General features: G+C 45.7%; 1 protein-coding gene across 2 annotated transcripts in view; it reads left to right on the top strand.

Annotated features, from left to right (window-relative positions):
- LOC133577578 (uncharacterized) overlaps positions 1–12,900 on the top strand; it is a 31,007-nt gene that overhangs the window by 598 nt on the left and 17,509 nt on the right. For both annotated transcript variants that reach the window (XM_061931553.1, XM_061931552.1), the window contains exons 2-10: positions 2,759–2,827; positions 2,926–2,950; positions 3,060–3,077; positions 3,454–3,519; positions 3,763–3,899; positions 3,985–4,089; positions 4,220–4,277; positions 4,359–4,406; positions 4,623–4,691. In XM_061931553.1, coding sequence (XP_061787537.1) covers positions 2,759–2,827; positions 2,926–2,950; positions 3,060–3,077; positions 3,454–3,519; positions 3,763–3,899; positions 3,985–4,089; positions 4,220–4,277; positions 4,359–4,406; positions 4,623–4,691 — 595 coding nt within the window. The remainder of the gene's footprint in view (positions 1–2,758; positions 2,828–2,925; positions 2,951–3,059; positions 3,078–3,453; positions 3,520–3,762; positions 3,900–3,984; positions 4,090–4,219; positions 4,278–4,358; positions 4,407–4,622; positions 4,692–12,900) is intronic.

Below are 12,900 nucleotides of genomic sequence, written 5' to 3'. Positions count from 1 at the left end.
TGTGAAGTTTGACTGCTGCGAGCGGGTCGTTCTAGTGCTCAGACTGAAACTCTTTTAATTATTAATTATTATTATATTTGTAACTGAGTGTCTTGTAAAGTGATTACATAATTGGAAAACCTCCGTTTGAAGAGTCGGGGAAACGACACTTACTTTCGTTTACAAATCTACCCGAAGAGCACACTTCCGGCCTTCACAATAACGTTTCTGTGCGTTGCATCCGGTCTGACTAGGCTAACAAAATAAGAGTTCCAAAAGATGTTTGCTGTTATTTTGCACTTTGAGAAACCTCACCTTGATGCAGTGGCTCTCATAAGTTTTTTTTACCGTTAATGATAAGCAATAGGCCTATGTATTAATTTAAAAGCATTGATTGATTGAATTTGATTGAGACTTTTATTTGTAGATTGTACAGTACAGTACACATACTTGCTAACCCTCCCGATTTTCCCGGGAGACTCCCAAATTTCAGAGCCCCTCCCGAAAATCTCCCGGGGCAACCCATCCATCCATCCATCCATCCATCCATCCATTTTCTACCGCTTATTCCCTTCGGGGTCGCGGGGGGTGCTGGAGCCTATCTCAGCTACAATCGGGCGGAAGGCGGGGTACACCCTGGACAAGTCGCCACCTCATCACAGGGCCAACACAGATAGACAGACAACATTCACACTCACATTTACACACTAGGGCCAATTTAGTGTTGCCAATCAACCTATCTCCGGGGCAACCATTCTCCCGAATTTCTCCTGATTTCCACCCGGACAACAATATTGGGGGCGTGCCTTTTAAAGGCACTGCCTTTAGCGTCCTCTCTCACCTGAAACCTTAACCCCTTAACATCCGCATGCTGCTTTCACTGTACATAGATGCCGCTTTTCCACCATATAAACAGCGTGCCGGCCCAGTCACATAATAATGTAGCGTTGGACGGGTTTAACAATGGCCTTTACTCGAAGATGTCAAGAAATGCTGACACGTTGTATGATCTTATAACTGGTTTAATGATAACAGTAATTTCACACACACACACACACACACACACACAAGTTAATGCAAGCATACTTGGTCAACAGTCATACAGGTCACACTGAGGGTGGCCATATAAACAACTTTAACACTGTTACAAATATGCGCCACACTGTGAACCCACACCAAACAAGAATGACAATCACATTTCGGGAGAACATCCGCACCGTAACACAACATAAACGCAACAGAACAAATACCCAGAACCCCTTGCAGCACTGACACTTCCGGGACGCTACAATAACATCTACGGCTTTTGGAGCTCAGTGCGTGCAATTGTGCACTGAGCTCCAAACAGAACCAGAAGGAGACAAAGCAGAAGAAGTTTAACTTTAACTTAAGAACGAAGAAGAGACACGGCGACGACGAGTAAGAAGAAGTAGGCTTGCAAGTTCCAAAATTATTGGAAAAAAGAATTTCATTTCATCCAGGACAGCTCGAAGGGGAAGGGGTATGCTGCCTGCACCCCAACCCCGCCCCCGCAACCTGAAAGTTGACATCTGCCCTGAATGCTGATGAATAATGAAGCCGAGGCCTACTTGCGGCACTGCAGTGAGTTTGCGGGCTACTGTGGCATTGTGGGGAATGGACTATTGGTGCGTGCAAAACAGCAGCAGGCAGCTGTAGTCTGCGGGCCGGTTCTAATATATTATTGATAATTAATTCACAGGCTGGGTCTGACCCGCGGGCCTTGACTTTGACACATTGGCACTAAATGAAGTCTGCGCACCTTAATTCAATTTGCAGTGATAGAATGTTGCAATACTGTATTTCTTTAAAAATAGAAACTTTTAAGCCCCACTTAAGAACTTTCAGTTTTGGTTGATTTATAGCTGCGCCAGTGGACGGAAGCGCAGTGTTTTCCCTGAAGGAAGACCACATATCCCATGAGGACTAGCGCATAGCACCATAAATCTTCAGAAACTACTGTCACGTATATCCAAACTGACACGATAATACCACAATGCTTCAGTATGACTGATCTTTTCACAGCAGGAACATACATATTTTACTCAAACGTTATGTGTGGTTTGCAAGTCATTGCATTGTTTTTTTCTATTGATTCCGAATAAATAGTGATTGTTTAAGGACTGTAATTGACGCTGTGACGCATTTTATTTTTGGAAGAAGAAGAAAAACTCGTAGATCCACGATGATGTTCGTGTCTCCTCTACTTAACAGCCATTAGAAGATTGGAACCCTCCCAAATATATTATACTATATACATCCATTCATACTTTATTTTCCCCTAAAAACAATAATTTGAAGGTGTGGCGAATTATTTTATTTTGTAGTAGTAGCGACTTCCTCCCGGTCAACTTCCTGTTTATTCACATTATCGCACTGGGTGCTGTGTGCGTTTACACTGGAGTCTTAATAAAAATCACATTTACTTGCAGTGTAAACAGTCAGCTGGAAAAAAATCAATTAAAAGAAAAACATCTAATTTTGGGCCACTTTGGCCTGCAGTGTAAACATAGTCAGTCTGTTCTCTGAAGATGGAGCTTCCATTGTTTCAAATATTGGTATTGAGAAGTGCCTATTGACTTGGGTTTCTAAACTTACATTTTCCTTCTTTTTTTTTTTTCTAGGACTATTTTGCTTTAACGCTTTTTGTATGTTTCTTTGTTTGTTTTTCCTTTTTGTAACTTTCCAACCCAGTGTAACTGTCCATTACTAACCTGAATGTATGAAGGCCATTTCTCTCTTGACAAAGTTCTTGTTGCAGGTCTGCCTCTCCATGTTTAAAAACTTTCAAGAGTTAAAGCTCCATATCAACACAAACTGGCACCGACAGGTAGGCATTTCGCATTTTCTACCAGACTTTGAATTTTCCTTCATTGTTGGGAAAGATCTAAAACCGTCTGTCCCTTTTTTTTTTTTCAATTGTTACAGAAAATGAATGAAGTATTCCAGAAAGGTATTTCTGGTCACCGTTTTTGTTTTTTGCATTTGGCTGAAATATTACTTTGGGTCAAGTTTGTTCACGCTTGTAACCACTTTTTTTGCACTGTTTTTTTCCTGTATAGAGCCTGACGGTTTTTATAGTAAGTGATTTTTTTTCTTATCATTTTTATCAATTGTTGTACTACTTTTTAGCTAGTACAACAATTCAATGAACTTTGTTATACCAGCAAACATGAGACATTAGAGTTTTGATGATTGAAACTAGGTAAGTTGAATCTGGCACCTGTCGATGCAGGAGATGGCATGAGCTTTAACCTGGTGATGGGCGGAATAAACTGTTATGTCCCCTGTTGGCCCGTTTAACATGTTAAATCCAGTTTAAGAGAAAGTGGCAGTCAGAGCAATTTTTTTCCAACCGTTCATTACAAAAGTAAAGCATCAACGTTTTTGTGTTGAGTGTACTTCCCAAGATTTGACGATAATTCCTACTGTGCTATAATCATTGTTTTTCTACAGACAAGCTCCCAAACATTGTCATTATGGATCGAGACATCCGACAAAACATTCATCAACGCTGCATAGGTTTGTAGAATGTATTGATGATGAGTGTGCGGTCACTCTGTCAAGCCAACAGTGATTCTATCAGGAAAGATCGGATGGTTTTTGTTACTTGGAGAGCTTTAAAAAAGAAACCACCATGGAACCTCTGACTTGAGTTTGATTGGATACACTGTAGTTCGACGTGTCAGTGGCTCAACTCTGGGGATGGGGGACATCCTCTGTTTTATCCTGCTAACCAGACGAGTATTTTGCGTGTTCTCCTAGGTGTGCGATTGCTGACTGTCTGTTTCACTCCAAGTGTGGCGCATGTATTTTACCTGTGCCACAGCTGTAAGGAAATGTTGCGGGACACAAAGATATTATCCCACATTACCTCCGTTTGCCATATATTCAACTACTGTGTGAGTTATGAAGAATAGTGAATGAAATCTGCCTACTTTTTTTTTGCATTGGATGCCATCTTACTGGATGGTACTGTGTCTACAGAACTACATAGATCCAAATAGGCTTGGATTCTCCTGGATTCCTAACAAAGATTTATGGGTAGATCTACCCAAGCAAGAAAGAAGCCACCAATCAGGACCAATACAGGTGTGTGTCGGAATGCTCAAACATCAATAATGAGGTTGAATGCACCAGGGAACAAAGCCCATTAAAACCAATGTTTATTTGAGATGTTTAAATCTAGTATTTACTTACCTTTTGCCCTCCTCCTGTTCAGATGTTGGATTTGCCTGAAAACCTGTTTGGATTGTATAAAACGTATACCTACTCTCAAGGTATCCTATCCTCCAATCTCACCAAGCAGTAATTGAATCCCAAGTTGATCTGTGATGTAACAGTCTGCTTCCTCTCACCAGTAATGCACTCTCTCAGTGAATTCGACAAGCTTCCCAAGCTGCTGGAAGGTAGATATTCACTTCTGTCATTACCTTTTTTTCCAACTGAATTTTATGTGGAACTTTCCTAAAATGTCAATTATGTTGCTCTGGTGCCTTCAACCGCATTGCACAATAATGATTGCATTGGCGACTTCATCGATCTAGGAGTCACTGATTATAATGGTTTCACATATTGATCTACATCGTCATTATTCATGTCTTATATTTGCTTCATTTTGGTAGTTGTCAAGCCAAAGAGAGTGACCATGCAACAGTACCAAACAGACATCCATAGGAAGTATCCCCTTCTAGGTAGGTATCTTTTTTTTCGTTACTTATTTTTGTTTGGGTAAATGCTGTGTGTAAAATGGCATTATGTTTAAAAGACAAGACACCATGTTTTTTTGTGAGGGGTCAAAAATGTGAACTGGTATGACACTTCAATTTCAGCTACTGCAAGCATTTGAAAAATCTATTACATTAGCTTCTTTCTTCAGAGAGGAGTATGTGTAATTGTCCACAAAATTCAGTTTGAATCTCACTTCATCTGTAGGAACTGAAAGCCATGGGCCTTGGGTAAAATAGATGTACAGTAAACTGTAGCTGTTAGATGCAAACCAGATCAAACTAGTTGAAATGGTGTAGTGTCTTTAGTTTCTTCAGAAAACAGTGACGGGATGCTTAAGTAATGCAATTTGATTAAAAGAAAGCAAAAATGCATATATTACATATGTTTTGTTGGAGAGTATTATGCAACCCATATGGAAATAGTGATATAACAGTGAAGTACAGAGAAACCTTGAACGGTGCAACTGTTACTGTCAACAGCAGAATTGTTACCAAGAGTTTCCAGGTTGATGACCTTTTATAACCCTTAGGCTTGTTTGCTGCTGTTGGTCAAATTCAACAGGCATCCTCTTAATGACCATTTACAACCTGGACCTAAATACACTTCCTGTGTTAGTTGTATGAAAGGAATTTATCAAGTAGGGGTGTGTCGATATATCGATTTAGATTCGACTAAATCGACCTATGCTTGGCAAGTTTGCCTTCCAGAAGACTGGTATCGAGCCAACAGCGGATATTGATCAATTTTATCGTTACGAGAAAGAGGAAAAATTGGATTAATGAACGGCAGACTTTATATGAAGTTTAACACTTTTAATGATTATCGTTAAATGTTAGTCAAGTCTGTCTGCCCGTCTGTGGCTTCATTGCCATCAGTGGGCAAAACAAGAATGGCGGATAGCTACTGTGAGGGAGAAAGGTCGAACAAATACAAACGCCACAACACAACTTTCAGCTAAAGCACGATTGCAAAAGACACAACAAATAAAGAGAAGGCAGTCCTTTTTTAAGTCACGTCTTAAAGACCTACTGAAATGCGATTTTCTTATTTAAACGGGGATAGCAGGTCCGTTGTATGTCATACTTGATCATTTTGCGATATTGCCATATTTTTGCTGAAAGGATTTAGTAGAGAACCTTGACGATAAAGTTCGCAACTTTTGGTCGCTGATAAAAAAAAGCCTTGCCTGTACCGGAAGTAGCAGACGAGTAGCGTGATGTCACAGGTTGTGGAGCTCCTCACATCCGCACATTGTTTACAATCATGGCCACCAGCAGCGAGAGCGATTCAGACCGAGAAAGCGACAATTTCCCAATTGATTTGAGCGAGGATGAAAGATTTGTGGATGAGGAAAGTTAGAGTGAAGGACTAGAGGGCAGTGGGAGCGATTCAGATAGGGAAGATGCTGTGAGAGGCGGGTGGGACCTGATATTCAGCTGGGAATGACTAAAACAGTAAATAAACACAAGACATATATATACTCTATTAGCCACAACACAACCAAGCTTATATTTAATATGCCACAAATTAATCCCGCATAACAAACACCTCCCCTCTCCCGTCCATATAACCCGCCAATACAACTCAAACACCTGCACAACACACTCAATCCCACAGCCCAAAGTACCGTTCACCTCTCCAAAGTTCATACAGCACATATATTTCCCCAAAGTTACGTACGTGACATGCACGTACGGGCAAGCGATCAAATGTCTGGAAGCTGCAGCTGCATGCGTACTCACGGTACTGCGTCTGCGCAACCAACTCAAAGTCCTCCTGGTAAGAGTCTCTGTTGTCCCAGTTCTCCACAGGCCAATGGTAAAGCTTGACTGTCATCTTTCGGGAATGTAAACAATGAAACACCGGCTGTGTTTGTGTTGCTGCAGCCGCCCGCAATACACCGCTTTCCACCTACAGCTTTCTTCTTTGCTGTCTCCATTGTTCATTGAACAAATTGCAAAAGATTCACCAACACAGATGTCCAGAATACTGTGGAATATTGCGATGAAAGCAGACGACTTAATAGCTGGCCACCATGCTGTCCCAAAATGTCCTCTACAATCCGTGACGTCACGTGCCGGCGTCATCATACCGAGACATTTTCAGCAGGATATTTCGCGCAAAATTTAAAATTGCACTTTAGTCAGCTAACCCGGTCGTATTGGCATGTGTTGCAATGTTAAGATTTCATCATTGATATATAAACTATCAGACTGCGTGGTCGGTAGTAGTGGGTTTCAGTAGGCCTTTAAAACCCACTTTTATTATCTGGCTTTTAAATCGGCGTGAGTCTTGTGGTCCTGTCTTTGTGTTTTTTTTTTTCTATCCATCCATCCATCTTCTTCCGCTTATCCGAGGTCGGGTCGCGGGGGCAGCAGCCTAAGCAGGGAAGCCCAGACTTCCCTCTCCCCAGCCACTTCGTCCAGCTCCTCCCGGGGGATCCCGAGGCGTTCCCAGGCCAGCCGGGAGACATAGTCTTCCCAACGTGTCCTGGGTCTTCCTCGTGGCCTCCTACCGGTCGGACATGCCCTAAACACCTCCTTAGGGAGGCGCTCGGGTGGCATCCTGACCAGATGCCCGAACCACCTCATCTGGCTCCTCTCGAGGCGGAGGAGCAGCGGCTTTACTTTGAGCTCCCCCCGGATGACAGAGCTTCTCACCCTATCTCTAAGGGAGAGCCCCGCCACCCGGCGGAGGAAACTCATTTCGGCCGCTTGTACCCGTGATCTTGTCCTTTCGGTCATAACCCAAAGCTCATGACCATAGGTGAGGATGGGAACGTAGATCGACCGGTAAATTGAGAGCTTTGCCTTCCGGCTCAGCTCCTTCTTCACCACAACGGATCGATACAGCGTCCGCATTACTGAAGACGCCGCACCGATCCGCCTGTCGATCTCACGATCCACTCTTCCCTCACTCGTGAACAAGACTCCGAGGTACTTGAACTCCTCCACTTGGGGCAAGATCTCCTCCCCAACCCGGAGATGGCACTCCACCCTTTTCCGGGCCAGAACCATGGACTCGGACTTGGAGGTGCTGATTCTCATCCCAGTCGCTTCACACTCAGCTGCGAACTGATCCAGTGAGAGCTGAAGATCCTGGCCAGATGAAGCCATCAGGACCAAATCATCTGCAAAAAGCAGAGACCTAATCCTGCAGCCACCAAACCGGATCCCCTCAACGCCTTGACTGCGCCTAGAAATTCTGTCCATAAAAGTTATGAACAGAATCGGTGACAAAGGGCAGCCTTGGCGGAGTCCAACCCTCACCGGAAATGTGTCCGACTTACTGCCAGCAATGCGAACCAAGCTCTGACACTGATCATACAGGGAGCGGACCGCCACAATCAGACAGTCCGAAACCCCATACTCTCTGAGCACTCCCCACAGGACTTCCCGAGGGACACGGTCGAATGCCTTCTCCAAGTCCACAAAGCACATGTAGACTGGTTGGGCAAACTCCCATGCACCCTCAAGGACCCTGCCGAGAGTATAGAGCTGGTCCACAGTTCCACGACCAGGACGAAAACCACACTGTTCCTCCTGAATCCGAGGTTCGACTATCCGGCGTAGCCTCCTCTCCAGTACACCTGAATAGACCTTACCGGGAAGGCTGAGGAGTGTGATCCCACGATAGTTAGAACACACCCTCCGGTTCCCCTTTTTAAAGAGAGGAACCACCACCCCGGTCTGCCAATCCAGAGGTACTGCCCCCGATGTCCACGCGATGCTGCAGAGTCTTGTCAACCAAGACAGCCCTACAGCATCCAGAGCCTTAAGGAACTCCGGGCGGATCTCATCCACCCCTGGGGCCTTGCCACCGAGGAGCTTTTTAACTACCTCAGCAACCTCAGCCCCAGAAATAGGAGAGCCCACCACAGATTCCTCAGGCACTGCTTCCTCATAGGAAGACGTGTTGGTGGGATTGAGGAGGTCTTCGAAGTATTCCCTCCACCGATCCACAACTTCCGCAGTCGAGGTCAGCAGAACACCATCCGCACCATACACGATGTTGGCACTGCACTGCTTCCCCTTCCTGAGGCGGTGGATGGTGGTCCAGAATCGCTTCGAAGCCGTCCGGAAGTCGTTTTCCATGGCTTCCCCGAACTCCTCCCATGTCCGAGTTTTTGCCTCCGCGACCGCTGAAGCCGCACACCGCTTGGCCTGTCGGTACCTGTCCGCTGCCTCAGGAGTCCCATGAGCCAAAAGAAACCGATAGGACTCCTTCTTCAGCTTGACGGCATCCCTCACCGCCGGTGTCCACCAACGGGTTCTAGGATTACCGCCACGACAGGCACCAACTACCTTGCGGCCACAGCTCCAATCAGCCGCCTCGACAATAGAGGTGCGGAACATGGTCCACTCGGAGTCAATGTCCAGCACCTCCCTCGTGACATGTTCAAAGTTCTTCCGGAGGTGGGAATTGAAACTCTCTCTGACAGGAGACTCTGCCAGACGTTCCCAGCAAACCCTCACAATGCGTTTGGGCCTGCCAGGTCTGTCCGGCATCCTCCCCCACCATCGCAGCCAACTCACCACCAGGTGGTGATCGGTAGAAAGCTCCGCCCCTCTCTTCACCCGAGTGTCCAAAACATGAGGCCGCAAATCCGATGACACAACTACAAAGTCGATCATAGAACTGCGGCCTAGGGTGTCCTGGTGCCAAGTGCACATATGGACACCCTTATGCTTGAACATGGTGTTCGTTATGGACAATCCGTGACGGGCACAAAAGTCCAATAACAAAACACCACTTGGGTTGAGATCCGGGCGGCCATTCTTCCCAATCACGCCTCTCCAGGTTTCACTGTCGTTGCCAATATGAGCGTTGAAGTCCCCCAGTAGAACGAGGGAATCACCCGGGGGAGCACTCTCAAGTACTCCCTCGAGTGAATCCAAAAAGGGTGGGTACTCTGAGCTGCTGTTTGGCGCGTAAGCGCAAACAACAGTCAGGACCCGTCCCCCCACCCGAAGGCGGAGGGAAGCTACCCTCTCGTCCACCGGGTTGAACTCCAACATGCAGGCTCTGAGCCGGGGGGCAACAAGAATTGCCACCCCAGCCCGTCGCCTCTCACTGCTGGCAACGCCAGAGTGGAAGAGAGTCCAGCCCCTCTCGAGAGAACTGGTTCCAGAGCCCTTGCTGTGCGTCGAGGTGAGTCCGACTATATCCAACCGGAACTTCTCTACCTCGCGCACTAGCTCAGGCTCCTTCCCCCCAGCGAGGTGACGTTCCACGTCCCAAGAGCTAGCTTCTGTAGCCGAGGATCGGACCGCCAAGTGCCCTGCCTTCGGCTACCGCCCAGCTCACATTGCACCCGACCTCTATGGCCCCTGCTATGGGTGGTGAGCCCATTGGAGGGGGGACCCACGTTGCCTCTTCGGGCTGTGCCCGGCCGGGCCCCATGGGGACAGGCCCGGCCACCAGGCGCTCGCCATCGTGCCCCAACTCCGGGCCTGGCTCCGGAGGGGGGCCCCGGTGACCCGCGTCCGGGCGAGGGAAATCTGAGTCTCGGTTCTTGCATTTCCATAGAAGTCTTCGAGCTGCTCTTTGTCTGATCCCTCACCTAGGACCTGTTTGTCTTGGGAGACCCTACCAGGGGGCATGGAAGCCCCCGGACAACATAGCTCCTAGGATCATTGGGACACGCAAACTCCTCTACCACGTTAAGGTGGCAGCTCAGAGAGGAGTGGTCGGTAGTAGTGGGTTTCAGTAGGCCTTTAAAACCCACTTTTATTATCTGGCTTTTAAATCGGCGTGAGTCTTGTGGTCCTGTCTTTGTGTTTTTTTTTTTCTATTTGTTTGTTTATTTCTGTCATTTTAAATGCTTGTAATTTGATTACTTTTATTGTTTCTTTTTTATGTGCAGCACTCTAGAGACAGTTTTGTTGTTAATAGTAGTATATAAAGAAAGGGGATTGGATTGGATCACCACCCCAATTGACTATTAAAGTTCCCCTGTCACTAGAATTTGAAGAATTGAGACCACAAGAGGAAAGGGAGAGAGTTGATTTTGGTTCCGAAAGACTGGAAACATGTTGACAACTGACTGGGAGTGCTGACAAGAATTGATCTTGGACACCTGTTAGGTTGTCCATAATGATATGGCACCTCTATGGACGCAGCATACGTAGTCATTGGCCAAATCAAAATTTTAGCAGCGGATGTTTGTCATGGCATTGTAAGTGCAACAAGCATGTAATTGGACATCTTAAGATCTGAATCTGGTTTCAAACAAATGTGGGTGACCACTGAATTTGCAATTGTCTACACACTCTTCCAACATAGCACTGTGCTTAATCATGCTACAAAAATGAAGGCATAGTTGCGAATGAATGGCACGACAATGGATGTCAGGCTCTCGTCCGCCTATCTTTTGTGCATTTTAGAAAATGCAATCACCAAAAATACACTGGTGTTCGTTGTCCATAACCCTCGCCTGTCCATGCCACTTGGTCCACAACGTTGACATCAACAAACCGCTCACCTACACAACGCTATACATGCTATCAGCCGTCTATGTACAGTGGAAAATTAGGATTCATCCATGAACACAACACCTCTTGAAAGTGTCAGATGCTATCAAATGTGAGAATTTGCCCACTCAAGTGGATTTGGATGATAAACTGTAGTCCTTTGAGACCCCCGATAAGGGCGACCACAAGCAGATTAGCTACCCTGGGACATTTGCGCAAAAATTATTTGTTGATACAAAGTGGTTGTTGGAGCAGCTGTTCAGGAGGCTGGTCTCAGATGATCTTAAAGGTGACTATCCTGAGGGCTAGTGATGGGCGCGGCAGCATGTTACAACGATGCATAGATTAATTGCATTTCCCAGTAGCCTGGCTACTTTTTGAACCAGTAGCCATTCCTGTTTAGTTTAGCTATTTTTACACCCATGTAGGGAGGTAGCTTACATTGAAGCTATAAAGAAGGAAAATGGACTACAAAAAATACAGTGATGAGGATTGTTGGTGTACATATAAATCAATAAATAAAAAAATAAAAAACATGATTGGTTAGGAGATGCACCCTGACTTGCTAGGGCCAGTCCGAGCAGAGTAGGGTTTAAAAAGACATAGACACAGACAAAATAAGAGATTCGTGCTTGGACCACGCCATAGGATGGAAGACAAAGAGACCTCTCCCTTGCTTGGACAATATCTCCAAAAATCCAAGCAGGACTAATCTGGCGAAAGAGACTCTTTTTCATCTTGCTCCCCCTGCTATTGAGCAGCAAGAAAAAGGATTTTGATTCTACACGTTTGGACCACGCCATCGGATGAAAGACAAAGAGACCTCTCCCTTGCTTGGACAATAGCTCCAAAAACCCAAGAAGGACTAATCTGGCGAAAGAGACTCTTTTTCATCTGGCTGTCTGGTATTGAGCAGCAAGAAAAGGGATTTTGATTCTACACTCGGAGGACAAGAGTTTGAATTACGATCGAATAGAGTGACTCAGCGGCAATTACACTCCTGGTGTTGACGGAGTGTCCGGCCGACCCAGCATGGCAGGTGAGGTGGAGTGGTACCTCCTCACAGTTGAAATCGAGGACATCACGAGATTGGTCAACGGTAATACCAGCGGACATCCCTGGCCCTCGGCAGTCGCTGAGCCTCCGTGCTGCCTTTTCTGCATAGCAGCCAGAGTTTGGGTGTGGTCGCCCTGATCCTGCTAGTCACCCAGCTCACTCCAAACAGACATTTTATTAGGAAATTCCCCAAAGAATCCAGCACAGTAAGAAGAGTGAGACCAAATTTAGAATGAATTTGAAACTTATCAATTTTATGCATTTTTTTTGTGATTGACGCTGTGCTATGCTTACACCAAATTGAGCATGCAATAAAAACTATTATAAAAATGTATATTCAAAAATTTTATCATTCTTCGTGCCAATACGTTCATGATGTAAAATGTTAAGAATCCTGTGTGTAACACAACTAGCTTTGAAAGGTTGCTCTAAATCTAATATGTCCTGTAGGGCTTTCTACTCCTAGACCTCAAATCTAACCTAGCCAGTAACAAGAGCGAAGATTCATTACAGGCAAGTTATCCAAAACAGCGGGGTGTCGGATTCAGCTCGGCTTAAACAGATAGGCTTCTCAGCCAAGTCGGCCACAAGAGGAACCAGGGCAGGGGCTGAACCAAAGACGGGTAGTGAGAGCTAGGTGAAT

Source organism: Nerophis lumbriciformis, linkage group LG37, assembly GCF_033978685.3.
Source record: "Nerophis lumbriciformis linkage group LG37, RoL_Nlum_v2.1, whole genome shotgun sequence".
NCBI lineage: Eukaryota > Metazoa > Chordata > Actinopteri > Syngnathiformes > Syngnathidae > Nerophis > Nerophis lumbriciformis.
This window is presented reverse-complemented; position numbering and strand designations above follow the sequence as displayed.